The 24829-nt window shown below is 40.8% G+C and overlaps 1 protein-coding gene across 2 annotated transcripts in view; it reads right to left on the bottom strand.

The window, feature by feature from the left end:
- Window positions 1-8468: 8468 nt before the first annotated feature.
- LOC148529182 (store-operated calcium entry regulator STIMATE-like) overlaps window positions 8469-24829 on the bottom strand; it is an 82014-nt gene continuing 65653 nt past the window's right edge. For both annotated transcript variants that reach the window (XM_088468908.1, XM_088468907.1), the window contains exons 7-9: window positions 23544-23627; window positions 19718-19843; window positions 8469-8868 (exon numbers count right to left, since the gene is read on the bottom strand). In XM_088468908.1, coding sequence (XP_088325034.1) covers window positions 8830-8868; window positions 19718-19843; window positions 23544-23627 — 249 coding nt within the window. In that variant the 3' untranslated portion in view covers window positions 8469-8829. The remainder of the gene's footprint in view (window positions 8869-19717; window positions 19844-23543; window positions 23628-24829) is intronic.

Here is a 24829-nt window from a genome sequence, read left to right as displayed (position 1 = left end):
GGGATTTGTAGCGCCTGTCTCTGTATTTATTATACAGACCATAAATGAAAATAAAATAGCAGACCGTACATGAATTAATAATAAAACACAAATTAAATAAGGACACATAGTAGTATTAAAAGTGAAATTTTATTTTATTTTCACTATAATATTTACCTGTTCTTTGAGCACTTTTAATTTTAGCATCTATATCCCTTATATGCATATAACATACTTCGCTGGTTACTTCTTTAATATTCTTCTACTGGACCCTATAAGGTTAATTTTATTAAGAAAATATAATAAAAGTTATATTTTAATTTCTAAATAAAATTATATAACCTAGTGTGCCATTTTCAGGACAACGCTATCTTTCTCCTTGGTTGTGTCTATTCCTTTGTTGTTTTTTGGCAGCACCCCTGACAAGAAAACATCTATATGGTTTAAATTATACAGGGTTAGATGTATTTTCCCTTATACAAATGCATATAGAAATATAAAGTGTGTATGTATATATATATATATATATATATATATATATATATACACACACACATATACACACACACATATATATATATATATATATATATATATATATATATATATATATATATATATATATATATATATATATATATATATATATATATATATATATATATATATATATATATATATACACACACACACACACACACACACACATACATACACACTTCTTCAGAGAGGTCACTATTATGCCTAGCCCGGAGGTTCCCAAACTCAGTTCTCTAGACATCCTAACATTCGGGGTTTTAACTACAGTATATCCATGCTTCACCATAGTTGACTTAAATTAGTAGCTCAGTTAATTTGATTTAACCACCTGTGCTCAACCATGAATCTCTCTAAAACCTGAACTGTTTGGGAGCCTTGAAGTCAGAGTAGTATTGAGCATTGACTAGTATCGTTTCCTTAGTGCACGTATTCCGCATGTCAGTAGTTAATCTAATGAATAGCTCAACTTAATTTAGATATCTCCCATAAAGCATCTCTAAATTGGTAAGAACGCTAGTTACTCTTAGCTAGTAACAAAGCTTGTTACTCTTAAGGGGCCTATCCACTAGGCGACCTGAAAGACTGAACATCTAGCGTTCAGACCTTCAGATCGCCGAGGTGTGGTGCCCGGACTGAACGGCGTTCACTTAACGTCATTCAGTGCAGGAGCCCGACCTCCTATCTCTGAACATGCCGAACCTGACGAGTGTCGTCAGGTTGACGGGCATGTTCAGCAGATAGTCGGGGTCGGCTAGGACCCAGCGCACACGCGCATCGCTGGTCCTTGCCGGCTATCCATTACACGACTTTGTGAACAATGCGACCAAAACCTCCTGGTTTTGGTCGGATTGTTCACAAAGTCGTGTAATGGATAAGCCCCTTTACTTGAGAGTATTGTTGTCAACATTCGCCAACAAAATGCACTAGAAAGCACAACTTTTTTTAAAGAAAACTATAGTGAATAACAGATACTGTGCTCATAGGCCAGGGATGTGATATAAGGATCTATATAGGTTGAAAGGTCATAGAGTACAAGAATAAAGTTGGTAAAAACATTTTCAAAAAGCAGATTAAGGATACGTGGGTACTAAATCATTCATGAGGCTATGCACTGCTGAATATGGGAGGTTACAGGAACTCACAAGAGAATGTTTACGGACGTCTTTTTTTAGCAGTATTTCCAGCTTACTATATTATGAGTTCTTATATACGGTTATATGTAAACACACATTTACAAGAAATACACGCTAGAACTAGACCTACCACAGATTCATTAATGACTAGGCTCCATGCCCCCAATAACCTTTAAAAAAAAAAAACAATACAGAGATCTGCATGCTAGAAGTAAATAGAATGTGGACATCCTGAAACTACTGTTCCAGCTCTGCACAAGTAACAGTTAGGTAAAGTCAGATTATACCTAGAGGGGAACACCGCAAAGTTTTTCCCGCAGGCGCAAGGTCTTTGGTATTCAAACAAGTTATTTTTTTTCACAGCTTCAGAGCAGGTGCAGAAAATACCTACTTTAAGTTAAAAAAGTTGGCACTTGCTTCAAAACCCCTTGGCCATCCTCCCCATGACTAATTAGGTAATTGGAAGCTTCCAATTAGCCCAATAATTATAAATTATTATATGGTGTGAACAATGGCTTAAAATCACCTCAAAAAATGTTTTTGTTAGTTTATTTACTCCACATATAATTAGAGTATTTTTTAAATTAAAAATAATTGCTTTTTAGCATTTTTTTGTATAAAAATGGTCTAAAATTACCCCCTAAATCACCTTGTTTTCTACTTTTCTGTGAATTTTGTAATTAAACGAAAAGAGGTTTGCTTTTAATCATTTGTTTTTACTTAAAAAAAAAAAAAAAAAAGAAGCACAATCAGCCATTTAAAGATCAAAATATGTTTTCTTTGGGAAAGTAAAACATCATTACTGTTGTATAATTTTTGTTTATTTTTTTTATTAAGGTACAGGCTGTTCCCTAAATCTCCCGCTGGTTTTTGCCAGAAAAATTGCCCTAGCCATTTTTTTTCAATTGGATAGCGTGGATATCGAGAACACTCCTACCCACGGTAATGAAAAATGGTTTTAATGCCGCTGTAATTTTCTCTGCAAAAACCTCAAGGCCAACTGAATATGCCTCATAGGGTCACAGGCATTTTAGGAGAATTGTACCAAAAGTAAGTTCCTCTATCCCAGGAAAGAAAAATGAAAGATTGGACAATTTTGAAAATAATTTATTTTATTTACATACCTTTAAGCTACTTCTCAACATAATCACCATTAAGATTCAAATAGTTGTCGTAACTGGACACCAGTTTCTCAATACCAGTATTGTAGAAAATTGTGTCCTTGGTTCGGAGTCACAATTTCACCTCAGCATTGACCTTATCAAGTTCAAATGGTCTTGTATATAGTATATTTTGAGGTTACGGTCATTTGGACAAGTGCACGAATTGCTGTGATGGTCTCTGTCTTTTTCTTCGGGCCTCATCGTGAACTTCTATGTGATCTTCAACAAACTGTGGTTGCCATTGTCGTACCATTTGCACACTCGTACACTATTCTCCATATACAGCCGCTAACTGGCGGTGAATATTGATAGCCCTTTCATTTTTTGCAGTAAAAAAAAATGTATTAAAGCACGCACTATGCAGTCGGATGCATTTTGCAGTGGCACCTCCATAACTCAAGGCTGCTCAACTGTCACTGGCTGCAGTGATAGTGGCTTGGTGTGGAATATGTTGCCAACATACCCCGACTAACCATCCCTCAAGCTACTCACATCACCATTGTTACCCTCTGCGACAGGGAAACTTACTTTTGGGATACCCCTCTGAGAATGTTCCAAATTTCTGACCAAACTGCAGTGCTCTAAAAAGAGATGACATGCTAGGAGCTTATCACTTCATAATGGAACAGGGAGTTACATAATAGGTCGTCCAGACATAATGTTCTGCTAGGACACATTTAGAGCCATCTTGGACAGGGCTGCCATAAGAAGTTACTTAGCCCAGTACAAATGAAATATGCAGCCCACCCTCCTTAACTCCTCACTGCTCCTCTAACCCACAAAATGGTTTGGTGAACGCAGGAGTAGTAGCATAGAGTGCTGCCTTCCCCACCACTGTATGGAAGTGTTCACAGGATCTTCCAGATTGGGGATATTAGTTTTTGATTCCACATAATACCTCCTAAAAGTAAATGTGTGTTTTTGGGTAAAGGTATCCTATAATTCATGTATGCACACAGGACTGCTCTCTATAAAGCATTGTAGTAGCTACTGATTAATGCTCCACAGCGACAACAATTACTTGGACCTCAGTGCTTAGAAGCCTTGTACATCAATCCAACATATGGAGACATAAAATTGTATGGGGCAAAATTTTATACATTTTCTAGAAGAGGTAAACCGAGCAAAAAAAAATTCTCTTTAATGAAGCTACTCTGCAGGCCTTTACATTACTGAGGCAATATATCAACATACATATATGTAATAACTATAGTAAAATATTAACTTTCATCATAATAAATCAGTTAACAGTTAAAAGTCTGCGGCAGCTGCTGAACTGACTAGCTAAAATATTGAAATGCAATGACAAATGAGTCATTTAACACATGCAGATTACTTTGTTATACAAACAATTGCACACAACACTGAACTCCATCAAATATGTTTTGAAACCAGATAAACATTCTTTCCTAATGCAAAGGCACAGCTACAGGTTTCTGTACAATTCAGCCTCCTCATGTTTCATAAAATAGTATGTACTATATTTGAATAATACTATTGATAAATAAGCCCATAAGTAAAATGTATTTAACAAATTTTTCACAATCTGCTTAATATTTTCTGTGTGTCATTAATCACACAATTGGGAACATACAGGCAAATGCAAAAGTCCATTGTGGAGACTGGAAAAGCTATTCATATTTATAACAAAATATCTCCAAAAATTGGAAAGTTATGGTTTTATTTAAGATGTATACTAAGGTTTTTGAAGAGCTCAAACCGTAAACTAATTGCAATGAAACATTGTATAACACAAAATCAGCATTTTAATGCTAAGATTTCCAGCTCACATACAGTGTATCCGGAAAGTATTTACAGCGCTTCACTTTTTCCACATTTATTTATGTTACAGCCTGATTTATTTATTACCAGTTATTTATATAGCGCACACTTTACAGAGCGCTTTACAGAGAATATTTGGCCACTCACATCAGTCCCTGCCCCAGTTCAGCTTACAATCTATGTTCCCTATCATATGCACACACACACTAGGGTTAATTTTTGTTGGGAGACAATTAACCTACCAGTATATTTTTGGCATGTAGGAGGAAACCGGAGTACCCGGAGGAAACCCAAGCAAGCACAGGGAGAATATACAAACTCCGCACAGGTAGGGCCATGATGGGAATCGAACCCATGACCTTAGTGCTATGAGGCAGTAATGCCAACCACTACACCATCTATGCTGCCCATTCCAAAATGGAATAAATATTTGCAGCATATTTCCCAAAAACACCCATTTTCGGGTGATTACAGCAAATAGTCATTCAATTCATTTTTGTCCTCAAAATTCTACACACAATACCCCATAAGGACAACGTGTAAAAAGTTGTTTTTTTTAGATTTTTGCAAATTTAATAAAAATAAATAAATAAAAAAAAATAAGAAATCACATGTACATAAGTATTCACAGCCTTTACTCAATACTTTGTTGATGCACATTTGGCAGCAATTACAGCCTTTAGTCTTTTTGAATATGATACCACAAGCTTGGCACACCTATCTTTGGGCAGTTTTGCCCATTCCTCTTTGCAGCACCTCTCAAGCTCCATCGGGTTGGATGGGAAGCGTCGGTGCACAGCCATTTTCAGATCTCTACAGAGATGTTCAAATCGGATTCAAGTCTGGGCTCTGGCTGGGCCACTCAAGGACATTCACAGAGTTGTCCTGAAGCCACTCTTGGCTGTGTGCTTAGGGTCATTGTCCTGCTGAAAGATGAACAGTCGCCCCAGTCTGAGGTCAAGAGCGCTCAGGAGGAGGTTTTCATCCAGGAGGTCTCTGTACATTGCTGCATTCATCTTTCCCTCTATCCTGACCAGTCTCCCAGTTCCTGCCGCTGAAAATCATCCCCCACAGCATGATGCTACCACCACCATGCTTCACTGTAGGGATGGTATTGGCCTGGTGATGAGCGGTGTCTGGTTTCCTCCAAACATAACGCCTGGCGTTGATGCCATAGAGTTCAATCTTTGGCTCATCAGACAAGAGAATTTTGTTTATCATGGTCTGAGAGTCCTTCAGGTGCAGTTTGGCAAACTCCAGCCAGGCTGCCATGTGCTTTTTACTAAGGAGTGGCTTCCGTCTGGCCACTCTACCTTACCGGCCTGATTGGTGGATTGCTGCAGAGATGGTTGTCCTTCTGGAAGGTTCTCCTCTCTCCACAGAGGAAAGCTGTAGCTCTGACAGAGTGACCATCGGGTTCTTTGGTCACCTCCCTGACTAAGGCCCTTCCCCCCCGATCGCTCGGTTTAGACAGCCAACCAACGCTAGTAAGAGTCCTGGTGGTTCCATACGTCTTCCATTTACGGATGATGAAGGCCACTGTGCTCATTGGGACCTTCAAAGCAGCAGATATTTTTCTGTAGACCAAAAAGATCTCTCTGTACTACTTTCTCTCTTTTGTCTAATATGGAATTATAGCTACAAATTCAGCACCAGAGCACAACCACCACAAAATGTAAATTATTCAAAATCAGTCGCACAGCTTAAAGCACAGGTTCTCAAACTCGGACCCTAAACAGTGCATGTTTTCCAGGTCTCCTCACATAATCACAAGTGAGATAATTAGCTCCACCTGTGGATCTTTCTAAATGTGTCAATGAGTCATGAGTACCCCTGTGCACCTGCTGGGTGACCTAAAAACATGACCTGTGTGGGGTCCTGCGGACAGAGGGCCTGATTCAGAGCCGGATACAATTAGCGCTCGCTCGTCCAGAAAATAGGGGTGGCTATTCAAATGAACCGTTCACTCTTTGCGGTCTGTTCACGCCTCTAGGTCTGAACGAGCGAACAAAACTTGCGGTCGTTTTTTGGGAAACTACGCCCCCTGGCCGCTCGCATCCTACGTCAAGTCCGCTATTTATTAGATTAATCGAGTACATCGACCAGGGTATGAACTGCTCGCTATTCTTGTGGTTGGTTTTTGCTACCACAATTTTCCGAGCAGTTCTGGCTATAAAATAACCCAGTGACGTGGTCAATGACGCTGCTGTTTTAATTATGCACACCCATAAAACGCCCGTTTTGACCTTTAAGCACGCCTGCGTTCGGATCTCCACTCCCCGTTTTCAAGCACCTTCCCCTGTTACCACCCACATACGCCTCTTTCTGTCACTCAAATTATCAGGCATTCGCTATTTTGCGAGCACATGAATTTCGACTGCACTGACTGGTTCGCGCATGCGTATAACGATCCGTACGCATGCGCAGTTGGGCAAACATCGCTCAGAGCGAACGAGCGGCCGCTTACGAGCGGCTCTGAATCAGGCCCAGAGTTTGAGAACCTCTGGTTTAAAGCATTTTGCATTTTTTTTTAGTTGGCTCTCATTCCTTTCTTTCTGAGGGGCAAATTTATCAATGATGACATACGCGATCTGGGCTTGATATGAGGAACCCTCACCTGGTAATTTTTGCGGTGTAGCCCATAGGCTACAGCAGCACAACTGCATCTTTACCCCCAGAGGTAAAAACAAAACATACATTTGTCCCAACACAGTAATGCCCTATACAGATTATGCCACACAGTAGTAGTGCCCCATATAACACTTTATTCCACCCAATAGTAGTGCCCCTTACACATTCTGCCCCCTCCCCCCCAGCAACTCACCTCCTCATGTCTCTCCAGCAGCATCTCGCCTCCCCGTGTGCTATCAGCCAGCAAGTATGGATTTGGGGCTGGGCCACTGGCTAATTACAGCTGGTACACCAACAGACAGCACTGGTGGTGCTCATGGACTGGCAGCCACTCAGGAGCCACCACTGCTAATTGGCTGCTAGTCTGCGAGCTCTGTTTGCCTCGTGACCGGTGGCGCTGTCTCTCCATGACTGTAATCAGCTGGTGGGCCGGAACCTAATCAACATTGCTGACACTTGGGCCCCCCTCAGTGGCCCTGACTGGACCGGGCCACCTTGTGTGCATGACTGGGTGCACTCACGGTAGTTACGCCACTGTTTACATGCATGTTAGCAAACAGTGGGGTCCTTTTCAGGATCAATGGAATGGGGTTATAGACTAGGACAGTGTTGGCTAACCTTGACACTCCAGCTGTTGTGGAACTATATATCCCAGCATGCCCTGCCACAGTTTTAGCATGCCCTAATAGCAAAACTGTAGCAGTGCATGCTGGGTTATGTAGTTCCATAACAGCTTGACAGTGTCAAGGTTAGCCAACACTGGACTAGGACAATGTAAACAAAGAAAGACTGCAGGCATACTTCAGGGTCCAGTCTTCAACCTGTCAACGCCGGGTATCCCAGCTTGTATCCTATATCAATATGAGCTATGCCTTAAAACAAAGGGCTTTATTTATGAAGCAGCAACTTTTCTAAGCCACTGCTTCCCGGCGGGTTTCAGGAGAAAATTTAAGACAACTACAGTCAGTACAAAGCCACCTGGGATTTATTTACGAAGCAGCAGCTTTTGTAAGCTGCTGCTTCGTAAATAAATCCCCAAGAATCATAGATTGCGGTAACCATACACAAGGGCATATACAGCAACATATTTCAAACTACCTTTCATTACTTTCCAGTTAAACGAACTGCATGTCAAGGGCAGACTTCTGTATTGCCCACTGAATAGCTAAATCACCCAGTAAAACTCTAGAACAAAAATAAAAGCACTATTAGCATTTGAGCAAAAAGTTTTTTGATCTTAGTATATTTTAATAGCCAAAAATGATGTTTTATATATTATGCAAAGAAAAGAATTACAATATTGTAACTATTTCAACGGCTTTTTAGGCAACATTGTGCATTACCACCAGGATAATGTGTAGACTTATAAGTTCAAGGGTGTGACAACACATTTCGTGTCATCATGGTCCACCTCACCCACCAGACATTTCGGGAGAAGAGGAAAGTATGATTCTAGTAGTTTTCTCTAGATGTTCTTTAAGAATTGAAATGGTGTATTCTCCGTTACAACCCACGAGAAACAGATTTCATAGATGATGATCGATCAAGCACAGCAGAAGCTGGTGTCAGAGTCTATATAACAATTGTCAATAACATCCATGTTAACAATACATAAGTACAGGGGACGGTCCAAGCAAAGCCTAGAGCAAAGACAAAGATAAATATTATTCACACTTTAGGGTAAACAGTAGTCAACAATTTTTAATTGAATAAATGCCCAATAATAAGAGTGCTCCCATTTCCTAGCTGATTTGCTGAAAAATGACATCTTACTAAAGGCAAATGTAGTTTAATTAAGCTTTAAAAGAACAGAATGACTGGTGGAACTACTATATATGGATGATATTTAATTGTATGGGGGAATTCAATTGGAGGAGATGTTGCTTAGTTCCGGAATATGTGCCCAGAGCTATTCAATTGGCCACCCTGTAGACTACAGCATTTCTGCTCACACCCTCCTGAGTTGCGAGCAGAAATCTAAATTAACTAGTGGCGTGAAGCTAGTTGCAGGTTCACTGTGTGTGCTAACACCAGCGCAGCTGGCACTCAAGTCGGAAATTGCTGTCTACTGCAACTAAACCTCTGTAAACTACATCTCCCGACTTAAAGGTGGGTACACACTGGGTGATATGTCAGGTTGACATATCCTCCTGGTACACATCGTACCGCAGGTACACATCAGAGCGATGTTATGAACGACGGAACGGTCACTCAATTCCGTCCTTCATTAACATGAATGGGGCCGCATTCACTATTGTCAGGTTTGATGTGCAGCACATCAAACCGGACAATGTACAAATGTCGTTACGATTTGCCAAAATCATAACGAAATCGTCCCAGTGTGTATCCGGCTTAAGTGCCGGCAACAATACAGACAATTGAATAGCTCCGGGCACTCATTCCCAGAGCTAAGCAACATCACTTTCAGCTGAATTCTCCCCCTATGGCGGCCAAGCAAGCTACATGGCAACCCCCACATCTTAATAAATGTATTAACGAAGGACCACAAATATTCAATTTAAAGTCATTTTCTTAATATGGCACTCCAAGTAAAAAGTGTGGACGCCACTGCTCTATAATGGAAGAGCACCAGAATTATTTTTAAAAAGTATCTATTTGAAAGCAAATGTGTCATTTTAGATGAAATACATGCAAAGCAGGAAATATCTTCTAACATTCATTATAAAATGCAACAGTAACAACTCACTTGTTATATAACATTTATACAGTAAATTGTAAAAACTATAAATCAGTGTTTGACCAGCAGAACAGCAGCTGCATGGAATACATAGATGAGATCATTATGAAATACAGATGAAACAAAGTCACGCAACAGACAGTACTAGTATACAGTGAAAGAATTCTAAAAGAGCATTACCATGGGAACTAAAAGGGAAACACTGATCTGAGGAGAATCATTGTTATATGGGTAGGAGAAGCACTAAACCTAGATGATGAAGGTTGGTTATGTAGGTTGTATAGTCCAGTGCATTATACAGAGTACGTCTTTTGTACAGAAGAATTTATTCTGTGTTTCGGTACACGAATCATAAGTTTTGGGTAAAAGGTCACTTTTTTTTTTTTTTTACTGCAGAGAAAAAAATCCCTTCAGTATAGTTTTTCATGGAGGGAAAAAAAATGGTTTAACTAAAATAGAAGAAGCGAAACCGTACCAAATCATCCAAATAGACAATTAATGATGATAATAATAATAGATTATTTTATAATGGCTTTATCTTTGTTGAGTGTTTGCTGAGTGATATTATCATCCCATTTTTTTTTTCAATGTTACAATAAGGGGGTATCTATAGAGGGCAAGGGTATAAGGGGGTATCTATAGAGGGCAAGAGTGATACGGTCTCCATTGCCAGCAATAGGGACTCAGCAATAGCCTTTCCAGCTTCAGCAAAGCCTTCCAGGCATTGCTGGGTGACAGTGTCATGCGCATGTGCAGACTAGCCATCACGCATACGCATAACAGGCTGCCAGCAATAGAGTGGGGGATGCCACCAAGGAGGGGCACATCGCTGGACCTCGCCACAGGGGTAAGTAATGTTGAACACCTTTGTTAGTATCACTGCAATACTAAATGAAATATGCCGCTGGTAATGAGACTAGTTATTAAATGGGGCCCTAAGTCAATTGTGCTTTCTTTATCTGTGATTTCTATTACAATAAATTTTAGTCTTAACAGCTGCAGTTTTATTTGGAAGTTATCCGTTTCAGCTGTTTGTTTGCTGGTGTGTATTGTGCATGCCTGAGAAGTGAGATATCCAGCAACATCTGTGTGACTAGGCACCCATGCAACATTTATATTTTTCTTTCTGTATTCAGGGGCACACACCCTCTGGGTGTTTGAGTGTGTGTATGGGAACTGACCATTTGGAGCTTGGTTCAAGAGACCAGAACACGCAAAAACCAACAGCATTTTACGGAAATGAATGGTAAAATTGTGTGTGTCAAGAGGGATGTCATCTTGGAGGTTGCCAATCTGCAGAAGCCATGACTGGGTTAATCTAGGGAGGATGCCAATGATAATTACATGTCCAGTGCTTATGCATTTTTATTTTACTGAGATTCATTGTGGGAAACCATTATATAGCGATACCACGGAGCCACCAATGGCAGGAGGTTTAAGACTGACAACTTCCGAGTCCTGATCCAGCCCCTGGGAGATAAGAGTGGCCAATCAGAGACAGAAGAGGAATTGCCCACCCTATATTATCATAACAGTCATGGGAGCTGGAGCAGGCAAAAGAGGCAGTGCCTGATCTTGCAAGATATAATTCAACAGTGAGATCATGGAAGCTCAAAGTTAGAACTGGTTGGAAGTTACAACTGTTGCTGGACTGATCAAGAAGTGGAGGTTACAGCAATGTACTACAAGGGCCAGGGGTTATCCTCCTTTATCCTTGTTCCCTACATGTATTGTAGATTTTTCTCTCCACCAAAAGCAGGTAGCTATTGAAAGACAGCTGTTGTACTGGTGGCAATTGGTAAGGAGCCTCACTAGCACGGTTACGAACCTCGAATTTAGCCTCATGTTGTACAGACATGGGCTGGTGGACAATGGCATGGGGACTTCATGTTGCGGTTAAACTACTATAGTGTCCCTGGCACAGCCTGTCATAGCTTAGTGCCAGTAGAAGCTTTCTGTGGGGGGGGGGGGGACAAGGTTGGTCTCCCAATTCTGCAGCTAGAAACTTAGGCTGTGTGCAGACCTGCATCTAACTACATTTGTGGTAACAATCTCCTGATGTACAGTGTATGTGACCATGTCCTTCAATCCCATGTATTGCTCTATCCGGATGTAAGGAGATCTACGTTAAAGATCACACAAGATGCTACATCAACTGATAAAGTGCCGAAAATGCATCAGCGCCTTTTATTACTCAGATATATGCCTGGGTGTGCGAAAACTTTCCCCCATCAATAGTGCTGGAGGCAGATGGAAGGAAGCCAGATGAGCCCCGACTTGGTGCAGGAGTTGTAGTCATTTACCTCTTAACAAATAGAATGTGGGCTCACTGATACAGATACAATAATTTGATCATAATATTATCTGTCATACAGTAAGGTCCTAAATGCACAAATGAACAGATGCTGACCTGCACTAACCAGCAGATACACATGCAAGTAGCCATATCTACTGTAGACTGGTGCACAACACACTGAGGATGGTCGCAAGCTCTAGCTGACCGCTTCCGATTAGAGGCTTTCTTCTTTGATCATGCACAGAATTAGGGATGTGCAGGCTCGGATAGGTTCGAGTTTGCACGCCGAGGGAAAAATCCGAACTCGGCGTGCAAACTCGAACCTATCCGAGCCTGCACATCCCTACATAGACAAAATCTTCTATTCTAAGAATTTTAAAAATAAATCGTGCTACTGTGATATGTTTGCCAGATGAAGTATTATATGTGCTGTATTATTTCAAGCCTAACAGCAAAATATTTCTTTCCTATCAAAACTAATGTTAAACTTTGCATGTGCTCATTACTTATTTGTGTGTATGTGGCTGTATGAATGCCTATTGAGCTTAGAGCATATGTTAGCAGTGCCAAGCTAGCATCTTGCTATCTAAGCGATTCAGTATATGGGTGTAGCGTGGTACAAGGCAAATGTATAAAAAGGTTGTGAAAAGCAATGCCACTTAAGAACATCTGAGATGTCACAGGTTACGTATTATTCAACGTGATTAAAATAGTGTAAGAGTCACAAATTGCATTAATGAGATCAGTTATTAATAAGACTAAAAGGTAGGGCAGAGAACACACAGCCTCCTATAACAGGGTGTATATACACTATTTTTATGAGCATTTTTTTGTACTTATGTTCAATTCAGCTTTCGGCTCTCTGTAAAGTCACATGGGAGTGACGAAACACGTGAGGATAGTAATAACTTTTGTATCTACAGCTCCTTTGTACATCCCAGTAAAAACTTGGACGTTGTTACGAGAGTATACCATTGCTTGTATTCTCTTTATTGCAGCTGTGGCAAATTAATCGCCTAAAGAAACTTCTTCAAAGACCTGGTGAGCATTGCTATTATAATACCATTACTGGTACATACAGGATTCGGATTGTTCTTCGGCACTATAACTAAATAGTGAGACATCACCTATTTTAAATCATCGGTGACATCACTGCACCAGCGGTACGTTCAATTCATCTGAGACTTAGATGTACAGAGCCTGGAGAACTGAATATAAGGAAAATTCCTCTCTCTAGTTCTCTTATTGGGCCCCTAAACATTCAGACCACAGCCACTATTGCTGGATAAAATCAGGAAGGAGCATTATTCATTTATACATTCAATGATTTACATAGACATTGCTTATGCAACGCACAATTTATTAATCATTGAATACAAAACTGTTCAATGCTGTGCTGCTATTAATTGGACTTCGTTTTAAACAAGCTTTTGTAAGTGAGATCTGCATTTGTATGATAAACCTGTCCATGATTATTTAATTCGGCAGTGTCTGAATACAGACAGCCGCATAATACATTGTTACAATTTTCAATTAGGAACTGTTGCAAGATTATTGCTTATAATATCTGTCTGATTATTTGGAACTTTCTTTTCATTAGTTTACATCTCTGTGGTTAGTTTTTACTTAGCACTGTTCAAAAGTTATCAACTGTCCATCTGCAGAAGCCCAAATAAAAGTCAGCAGGCCTATCCGGGTTGGGATCATTTGAAGACTGTGGAGATATGTGAATGATATACAAGCTTAAAAGGTACAGGGCACCAATGGGGTTTAGGGTTGGGTACGTAGTTGGGTACGTAGTACCTAGCCCTGCCTGGGAGCCCAGGGAAGGCCTGAAAATGTCAGAGAGGTGAAATGACAACCAAAGATGATCTGGCTACGTCCCCTAAGTGTGTAGGTTCATCAGAGGGACCAGTATTCACAATAGGTCAAGGCTATACCCTAAGCTTGCACCCCTACCAGGGTCCAACTCATCTCTAGGTGGACAATCTTAAAGATTCAAGCTCCAGTGCCTGTAGTGTATCCCATGAGAATGGAGGTGATTGGAGGGAAGTCAAGAATACGGAAGAACAAGATTGAGTTGTGTCTGTGTTGTGCTGTCAGAAAAAGAATGGTATGGTGGGTCTCAGCGGTTTTAGAAATATTTTTGTAATGAAGAAGTAACAAATGAACTACCAAATTGTTAGTGATGGCACTCACCATAATTGCATTGGTGACAAGAGTGTAATTGAGAGCTAAAATATTGTGTTCTTTTTTTATATATATATATATATATATATATATATATATATATATATATATATATATTAGGGATGTGCAGGCTCGGTTCTACTCGGTTCCGTTCGGTTCTTTTTACCGAATCTTATTGGCTATCCAAAACTCGTGACAGCTGAAACCCAATAAGATCCGGTAAAAAGAACCGAACGGAACCGAGTAGAACCGAGCCTGCACATCCCTAATATATATATATATTTATTACACACACACACACACACACACACACACACACACACACACACACACACACACACACACACACACACACACACACACACACACACACACACACACACACACACACACACAATCACTTTAAAGTTTTGCCTGTGACTATCATGCAAAAATACAATACAAAATGTATTGGAAAAAGAGAAGTGAAGAAAAAAAAAAAGAAGTGTGTTTATTTAGATAGGAATGTACTGCTACAGCAGTCATGAGATGACTATTGAAAGTGAAGTGATGGATATTGTAGGGTGAAAGGGAACATACATATATGTAGCATTACGTCTGTGCGTACCTTCAATCTCTGTATACTCAGTGATGTCTGAAGGAGTATGATAGTATTCTATAGGTAGTGTGTGGCAAAATATAGTGTTGTGCCTGTATGCTATATAAAACACAAATTTAGTATATAGTATATGTATTGCTCAGAGCCGTAACTAGACTTTTTGGGAGAGCATTGCCAACCCCCCCTCTCCATTTTTTAATAGGAACATAAGATTCTGCACCTGCAAAAGGGTCATGGCCTCATGAGAAGGGCCAGGAAAGAGATAGGGGAGACCAGGAGATGCTGGAGATAAAAGAAGAGGAAGCTACAAGTGAGAATGATAAAAAACAGGATAATTGATAGGCCCAAACAGCGCCCCCTGCCCTGCTGTGCCCTGTGCCTCGGCACTGGTCGCACTACCCTGGTATTGCTTGTGCATTTCAAGATGTCCCAATAGATGCACAGTGTAGTTACTGCAGACAGTGCCAAGGGAGAAAATGAAGTTAAAGAATTAAAAGTAAATTGGGTGCATGTTAATCCAAAGAAGTGGAAAAATAAAGAATGCATATATTCATTGTGATCAGCACTGTGTGTACATGCCTAGTTTGCTACTAGCCATCATCAGTGTGCATTTGCACCTAGACTACACTAGGTGCAAAATATACACCTCTAAATGAGCAATATTGTTTGCTTGTGTGTAACTTTGTCTAGTCTGCAGGTGCATCAGCAAATTCTGCTTGTGAGTCTTATTCACATCACATTCTGAATAAGATGCATTTGTGATGAAAAAGGCGCCGGGCGGCTCTCATGAGATCTGTTACACAAGGCATATAACGCACGGAGGATAGAAGATGAAGGACATAGCTGTATGTGAGAACACTCCATTACAAAGGGCACATGATTCTGCATTGTGGGTAATTGTGTGCGCTTAGTTCTGGAGCATGTGCAGTGCAAAAACACGCAAGAATTGTTCCACAAACAGTCATACGTTCAACTCTGCGTCAGCCCCAGAGAAAGATGGAGAAAGAGGAAGAGAGAGAATGTATCTGCAGCAAAGCCCTACCAAGCATTATCTGTAGTTAGAAACATACCCAGGTTAAAGTGACCATTTTCTGAATTACAAAGTGGCTCAGACCTAGTGGTAAACTAGGAAGTAGGGAGTGAGGGTGCGCAGACAGTGCTTCCCATGACTCATTTAGAAGTGAAAGTTTCCAGTAAGATTCCACAAAACACAAAGGACAATATACAGAGAAATAAAAGGCAGCAAGCATCACTACTTAGAAAAATCTAAAACATGACAATGAATGATACAAGAGTTATTTGGGAAAGGCCTGTGGTTTGTAGTGTTGCAAGCTTGCAGTATGGACAAAATAAAGTCATGTTTTACATTTTGCAAATGATGCCCATTTCCTCATTGTACTCTACTTTGGGCGTTAGAACACTTGTTTATATTTCTGCACTGGGCACAATGCTGGACATCTTATCTGACACGGAACAAGACAACAGGAAAAAGAAAAAAAAAAGAAAAACAAAAAACAACGTACAACTGAAATATAACCGATAGAGTGTACAATGACCACAGAAGTGTTTATGGTAAAGCTCCTGGCATCTAATGTCTGGAGTGTGGCAGAAGAGTTGTGTGTATCTGGCAGCCCTGTTTAGAAAGGTGTTTTGATGTTGTCTGTACAGCCATGGCCAAAAGTTTTGAGAATGACACAGGTTTTGGTTTTCACAAAGTTTGCTGCTTCAGTGTTTTTAGACCTTTTTGTCAGATGTTACTATGGTATACTGAAGTAATATTACAAGCATTTCATAAGTGTCAAAGGCTTTTATTGACAATTACATTAAGTTTATGCAAAGTCTCAATATTTGCAGTGTTGACCCTTCTTTTTCAAGACATCCGCAATTCATCCTGGCATGCTGTCAATCAACTTCCAGGCCACATACTGACTGATGGCCGCCAATTCTTGCCTAATCAATGCTTGAAGTTTGTCAGAATTTGTGGGTTTTTGTTTGTCCACCTGCCTCTTGAGGACTGACCACAAGTCCTCAATGGGATTAAGGTCTGGGGAGATTCCTGGCTATGGACTAAAAAAGGTTGATGTTTTGTTCCGCGAGCCACTTCGTTATCACTTTTGCCTTATGGCAAGGTGCTCCATCATGCTGAAAAAGGGTTGTTCATCACCAAAACAGGGATATGCTGCAAAGGCGCTTATAACATCATGAACACTATCAGACCAAAAAGTGGTAAAATATACTTTACATTTAATGTAATACACATAAATAAAACTAATAGCTCTTGGGAGTGAATAAATAATAACAATCAATAAAATGAGAGCTAAATAACTAGTAATGGATGGTAACAGAAAAAACCTAAGTTGAGATTCCAATAGTGCTAATTGTAAGACTGGATAATGAGTAACAGTCACAAAGTGAAAATTAGATGTCCAGTGTTCTGTTGTAGCAAAAAGTAAATGTGACTATATCTTCCACAGCCGTGTGAATAACCCGCAGATGAGCTGAAGTTAAAATCCTTTAATGGGGATAAAAATAGTATTAGGACAGTACATAGGAGAGGTCCCTTGTTACTCACTGCAATACAGTCCTCCGTGTCAGACTCCGGTCTCAGTGTATAGCGTAGTATTTCCAGCGGCTGCTGAGTGCAGTGTAATTGCCGGGCCGTGGATAGAGGACCAGAGGAGCCAACTCCGGTCGGTCGTGATCAGCTGATCGCCGGTCTCCTGTGTGAATCCTGGGCCGCACTGGGCCTCCGTAAGCAAGGTCTCCGTGAAGATGCAAGATGACTGAATAACGCTCTGGTGTATAGCCCTTGGCAGGTTGGTGCTAAGGAATAGATGGCACCTGCAGCTTCGACACGTTTCCCTGTGGTATCTCCAAAATTCTTGCTAAGCCCTTTAAAAACATCCACATTTGGATAACCCCCCCATCTGGCAACACTGTAATGAGTACCACTGCACTCTCTCAGTGGACAACTGAACGTGGCAGCCGACATGGCCAAGACAGGAACGATAATATGAGCCTTGGTGGACTGTGTGGCCGTTTACCAATTTCTAAATTTGTTGTATTCCCAAGATTAATGTATATAATTAACCTCTTTTAATACGGCTTTATTATTATTTTTATTATTGTATATAGCCCCTCTTTGTGGAACCTGGTTCAGCTGCACTATTTGCACCAAATGGTCCATGGTAAATCCAACAATGGAAAATTTCTGTAGTGCTCCCCTTCCCTTGATGCCCCAAGCATGTGTTTAGTTTGCTTAATAGGTAATCCAGCCCTGCTTGTTTGGAAAGCAGTGGTTTAGCAAGCTCAGAAAAAAGTGAAAGGAACGTATTGCTGCTACTCAGAGATAATATTATACACAGTCATCAGGACACAAGTGTCTCATGTTGTAGTCACTGTGAGGAGCAGCGCTACACAACTCAGTAGGGAGGGGAATGAAAATGCAGGCTGTGATTGCAAAGGTTCATTCTGAAAGTCAGTAAGTACGTTTTGCCAATTCTTCGTTTTACAGAGAAAACCATATCTGAAAAACTAGAATATCAATGCACTCCAGACAACATAGTTCATACATGATAACCGGTACATAACTGACATACACTGCATTTTAATATCCAATATTCAGGGGGATATTTATTTTATAGCAAATAAACAAAAAAATCCCATACATGTGCAATCACTGACCTGTTATTAAAACATAACAAAGATTATAATTTGAGCATATTTAGAGCTGTAGATATTTGACCAGGAGCAGAGAGTACAGCTGGCCCTGTAAAACAGCTGAGTTTATAGCGACAGGTAGACGTTCTGCCCCATACCCGTCTCTTGTACACTAAGGGCCTGATTCAGAGCTGCACGTAATGCCCATGTCCACGTAGTGCAGCATTTTTTTGCAACTGCGCATGTGTGAAAATTCCAAAGAACTCATACGGTGCGTGTGTTACACAGAGTTGCGCTGTTGCAATTGAGATGTGTACAGTTGCTGAAAGTGCGGGTCTCCGTCCTTGCACATTCGGCTGCATGGATGTACACGAAGGAGTTTACAGCGGCATTTACATTAAGTCGCAGATGGGCGAACGGCAATAGATGCTGCTGCGGGCAGAGCCATCTCTTCCATTGGGCTTGTTGGAGAGTTGCCCAAGGACCCGAAGCTTGTAGGGGCCCGCCAACCCACTCCCCTGCAGCCACGGCCAGTTGGTAAATTTGTGATATTTTTATAAGCCAGTCGCCGATGCACTGTATTCTGATGTAACCTCCCCCACCCCATTCCCCTGGTGACGAGTACTCACCTCAGTCCCAGTTTCACTTCATCCGCCGGCTTCAGACCAGTCAGACTGAGTCTCTCTGCATGTGTGGGAGGTCTGATGGACATGCAGGAGGGTTTCATTTTATTGACCATTTACATTTTTTCCCGTGAATGGGTGGGTAGGGGCCCCAGAGCATTGCTTTGCCGAGGGCCCACACTGCTGTTAAGACAACCCTGGCTGCGGGCGCATTTGCATCCACCTTTGAATCAAGCCCAAAGCCTGTTCCATGGCAGGTGCTGGACCTCCCAGATGGAAACAGAGGTTTCCCAAATCATTGTTTACTTTAAATGAATAACAAATCTGAATCTTACAAGCCATTATAATGGTGTACTACAACAAGGGCTATAATCCTGGAATCTACGTTCAGCATTAAGTCGCTGTGGCCGTCTTTCTCTCCTACCTGTGCTTCATCATCCATTACTTGTGGTAAATTGTCTGAATCCAATTTATTTTCAAAAATATCATCCACTTTCCTTCTCTTGTACTTCCTCATTATAAGGCTGTCCACCACCCAAAACATTATCACCTGGAAGGAAACAAAACATTAATTTTCTGAAAGTGTTATTTCAGCTTACTATGAAATGAACAGGTGCACAACAAGTTTCCGTGGACGGGAGGTTACAGAATAAATTCCTGGTAACAGTGCATTTCATGCTTTATATTTCCTTTGTCATGGATACAAGGCTTTAATAACACACCTGCAAAACACTGTCATCATCAAATACGACAAGCCAACAAATAATGGTACACACATATTCCAAAGATATTTGGCCACTCACATCAGTCCCTCTCCCAGTGGAGCTTCCAATTGATATTCCTACCACATGTTCACATACACATATACACTAGTCAGTATATTTTTGGATTGTGGGGAGAAACCGTCATACACGGAGGAAACCCACGCAAGCACGGTAAGAACATACAAACTCCACACAGTTAGAGCCATGGTGAGAATCAAACCCAGGACCTCAGTGCTGTGAGAGACATTCGGGGGATACTTAATATTTGCTAGTACCCCCTAAAATGGGTGTTTTCTGTGGACATCCTGCAAATATTAATTGATAAATAGTCTCCTTAGTTTTATTGGAAAGCTATATAGATATATGGGCCAAGATAGTGGCACCTTCGGGGTTGCAAAAGTTTGTATCCTTCCAATGGAAGGAACTTGGCAGTTTTTCTTCTACCGAATAGTGATTATGCAGATATGTACCTACTTGTTCACCAAAACGCAAAAAGGAGAATTTTATAGGATGAGATTACTTAAATGAAATAAAAGCTGGGAGAAGGTGCATATACAGAAAGGTTCCTAGTGTTGCGGGAAGGCGTACATCTCTCTTATAGTAGCACTTCTACGAGAAAAGATAGTTCTAGGTACAATTTGATCAGTGTAATATAAAAACAAATTAGGACGGTCATTAAGACATAAATGAAGCTATACTGAGCAGTATTTAAGAAGAGATTTGTAAAAAATGTTAACAATTTAAGGGTCAGTCCAAAAGAGTTCATAGTGATGACACTTTCCAGAAATCACATTGTGTAGCATTCACAAATGTGCAAAACTGGGGCAGACTAGACCAAAATACTGGGCATGTGCTTTGAAATGCACTAGGGGGACAAGCAGGCACGCATGAGCATAAATTAATAACTTTTTGTGGTTTGTAAATTACCCTGTCGGTATACCATACAGTTTACAGGTAAATATCACTTAAACATTATAATTAGAACTGACCCTAACCAAGTTCTTTGAATAATAGAACCACAAGTCAAGGATCCACTTTTTTTTTTTTTTTGCATTGCACTAATGTCCATCTTTATTGCATTCAAGGATAAATAAACTTGTCAAAAAAAATTATGTACTGGTTAGCATTACTGCCTCATAGCACTGAGGTCATGAGTTCAAATCCCAATCATGGATAATCGTTCTGGAGTTTTTAGGTTTTCCCCATATTTGCATGGGTTTAATCCAGGTGCTCCAGTTTCCTCCCACACTCCAAAAATATATTGGTAGGTTAATTGGCTGCTGACAAATAAATTAAACCATGTGACAGGGGCTATAGATTGTAAGCTCCACAGGGGCAGGGGCTGATGTGAATGACGGTATTATTTTCTGTAAATCACAGCATAATGGTCCTGATTTAGAGAAGTACGCAAACCAGATGTTAGAAGATTGGCACATGTGCAGGAGCTGTACTGAGCACCTCAGTCTTTTACTGTAAGATCTTTTGTAGGTCCCCAACGCTTCGGCCCGGATTGACAGGCTGCGTCAGTTTGGGGTCAGGAAGTGGGCATGGCAAACCTGCGTTCCAACGGAGATTTCCTGGCCTCAGCTACGGATGTGAGACGCCATCTCAGTAACCAGAGAGTTTACTCAGATTGCAGATGGTCTCGCAAGTGATCTGATGGCTGCCTCCTTAGCCAGAAGCTGGCAGGTGGCATCTATTTACACCAGACGCCTCCTGCTGCATTAGCATATACTGTCTTTGGTCGCAGCAGTGATGCTAACAGCGTGCAACGCTGATTCAGGCCATATATATATATATATATATATATATATATATATATATATATATATATAAAAACTGTAAACAATTAAATAAACCAATCTTGACAATCTCCTATGTGGTGTGTGCTTCTACTGCTATTTTTAACGAACTACGCTGGCATACCTGCTTCTCTTATACTATGCCAAGCTGTGCTGGCATACCTGTTTCTCTTATACTATGCCAAACTATGCTGGCATACCTGCTTCTCTTATACTATGCCAAACTATGCTGGCATACCTGTTTCTCTTATACTATGCCAAACTATGCTGGCATACCTGCTTCTCTTATACTATGCCAAACTATGCTGGCATACCTGCTTCTCTTATACTATGCCAAACTATGCTGGCATACCTGCTTCTCTTATACTATGCCAAACTATGCTGGCATACCTGCTTCTCTTATACTATGCCAAACTATGCTGGCATACCTGCTTCTCTTATACTATGCCAAACTATGCTGGCATACCTGCTTCTCTTATACTATGATAAACTATCTTTATCAGCAAGTCTCAGCTTAGCCCGTCAAGTGCACTAGTTGTGCAGGATGTACAAGAGTTTCTGATCTATCATAGAACAGAACTCCAAAACTAGCAGTGGTCTTAGGAAAGCTCAGGTAGGACAGAAACCTCTCGTGGAGCAGAGGGGCAAAAGCAATAATACCCAGAGTTGTTTTTATGATTTAAAGAGAAGGAATTATATACTGTTTTGTATTTGTCCGATTCTAATTATACAGACAATTCCATTTAGGTTTCAGTACAAACATAGTGTGTACTAAAAGCCTGGTTTGAAAGTACACTTTGAACACTTGCTTATGTTATATAGGGTCAGCTCTTATCTCATTAATTGTGTACAGAGTCAACTTACTAAGAAATAAGCAATAATTCCTGATCATCAATGCTCCCACGGCATCGGTGTGATTTACCGCCAGACCCCTGGCCGGTGGTTCAAATCCCGTCAGCGGCAGCCCGACAAGGATGAAAATCTCGATCGTCCCCAGGTAAGTATTCACTAACCTATTCTACCCCCTAACCCTCTCTTAGGGGTGCCTAACCCTAACCTTCCCCCCAATGCCTAACCCTAATCCCCCCTCGAAGTGCCTAACCCTAACCTCCGGGGGGGGAAAGCCTAACCCTACGTACCCCACGGGAGCCCTAAACCTAACCCTCCCCCCCGTGGCTGTCCGCGCTCGGCATCACTTCGATCGGGATGCCGAGCGCGGGCTCCTGGCGTCGGTAAAATGACAGGCGTCTAGATTTAGATGCCTGTCATTTAACCCTCGCTGGGATTAAGCAGTCAGGAAGCCGGCTGTCGGGATTAGGTCCGCCAGCTTCCCGACTGCATACCGCTCTCACTACCTGTAACATGTAACTAATACATACAGGTGTGAGAGTTTTCAGCCAGAATAGTCTGATTCCTACCATAGATTATGAGGGAAGTAGTATTACAAAACATTACAGGTTATAGTTAGGCATCACATACACAAGGACTACAGTGTATAACATTTCAATATCATGTATTAAAACTAGAACTGTAACTAGTTTTGTGTTGTAAAACATTAATTGTAAGTTGTCAGACATTGTTAAATCTCTTTCCCATGGTGTAAGTTCACTATCCTTATAAAAAAAAAAAAAAGACAATGCGCTAAATAAGGGCATTAGGTTGGCATCACAAGAGCTGCACTCACATTGACTATAAAAGGCACCACCAGCATTACCAGGACAAGCTCCAGCTTGGGATTTGGAATGTAGTCCAACAGAATTTCCTGAAGCTGCACAGAGAAAAACACAAAGAGAGGGGATATACGTTGTACAAACAGACCTGTCACTTCAGAGGTTTCCCAGCCGGAGTCTACACCACAGTTATTGGAACATTAAAGCAGACACACAATAACATATTACACAGAAGAATGGAGAATCAGGACATTAACTGTAGACAATCAGGTTCACATACACAGAGCGGTTTCAAACACATCTGTTAAACATTACGTTTTGAGCATGCCCCAGTGCCTCACATGTAAAACATGCCACATACTAATAGAGTTCATCAAATTATTTTCTTACTGCAGGTATAAAACACCAGAATTCAGTACAAAAAAGGCTTTTTTTCTCTTCTGTGAACCGTTACCCAACTACAAGTGACCTGGGAAAGGAAAGGACACCCCAAATAAAATAATGACCTTACTTGCTAACGCTAAGTAATCCTATGATCTGTTGCGTCAGTGCCAGGCAGCTCTATGTTACACTTTAACAGTGAGCATGTACTGTACTTAACATGAAATAAGTGCATGCTGAATGCAATGAGCCAATAGGCAGAATAACATAACACAGCTCCAAAACATAGGCTTTATATTGCTGTCAGACGGAAGTTAAGCTTCATTTGTAACCTAGAAGCGATCAATGGGTCACATCAAATAATTCACAACATATCACAGGATTAATTACCACCAGAAAAAAGGGTCACTTTATTTGTATTATTATTATTATTATTATTATTATTATCATTTCAAAGCTCACCTCTAGCTGGGTAATGAATATAAAGTCCGATTCAGAGATGGACGCAGCTGCAATCGCTCGGGTCTGTTGCCAGAGTTGAGGCTGCGAGTATATGCCAATGCTGGGATCAGCCCTTTCCCCAGTGTACAAGTCTGAATGTGCAAAGACTGAGATGCCCACCGTAATACCGCCAGTGTTTTTGTTAGATGTCACTATCGGCCCTTGCACCAGCCCTATGGGAGGTGCAGCTTCACCTTCTGATTATGGCCTCTGGGAACGGCTGCAACACTTCCATTACATGCCCATGAGCCAGACATACATTTCTAGCCACCTCCCAGTCACTGCCTATCACACTTCTGTTTTTGATACCTCCTGTACGGATCACAACAGCGCCTTTGTGGATACACTGTCTAATGACCTTCATAGACCTTCATGCAATCATGTGCAGTTTTTAAATGTATGTGATATTTCATCTCTT

This window comes from Taudactylus pleione, unplaced genomic scaffold (assembly GCF_031769625.1).
Source record: "Taudactylus pleione unplaced genomic scaffold, aTauple2 ptg000086l, whole genome shotgun sequence".
Lineage (NCBI taxonomy): Eukaryota > Metazoa > Chordata > Amphibia > Anura > Myobatrachidae > Taudactylus > Taudactylus pleione.
The sequence above is the reverse complement of the archived record's forward strand: the minus strand, read 5'-3'. Positions and strand labels throughout refer to the sequence as shown.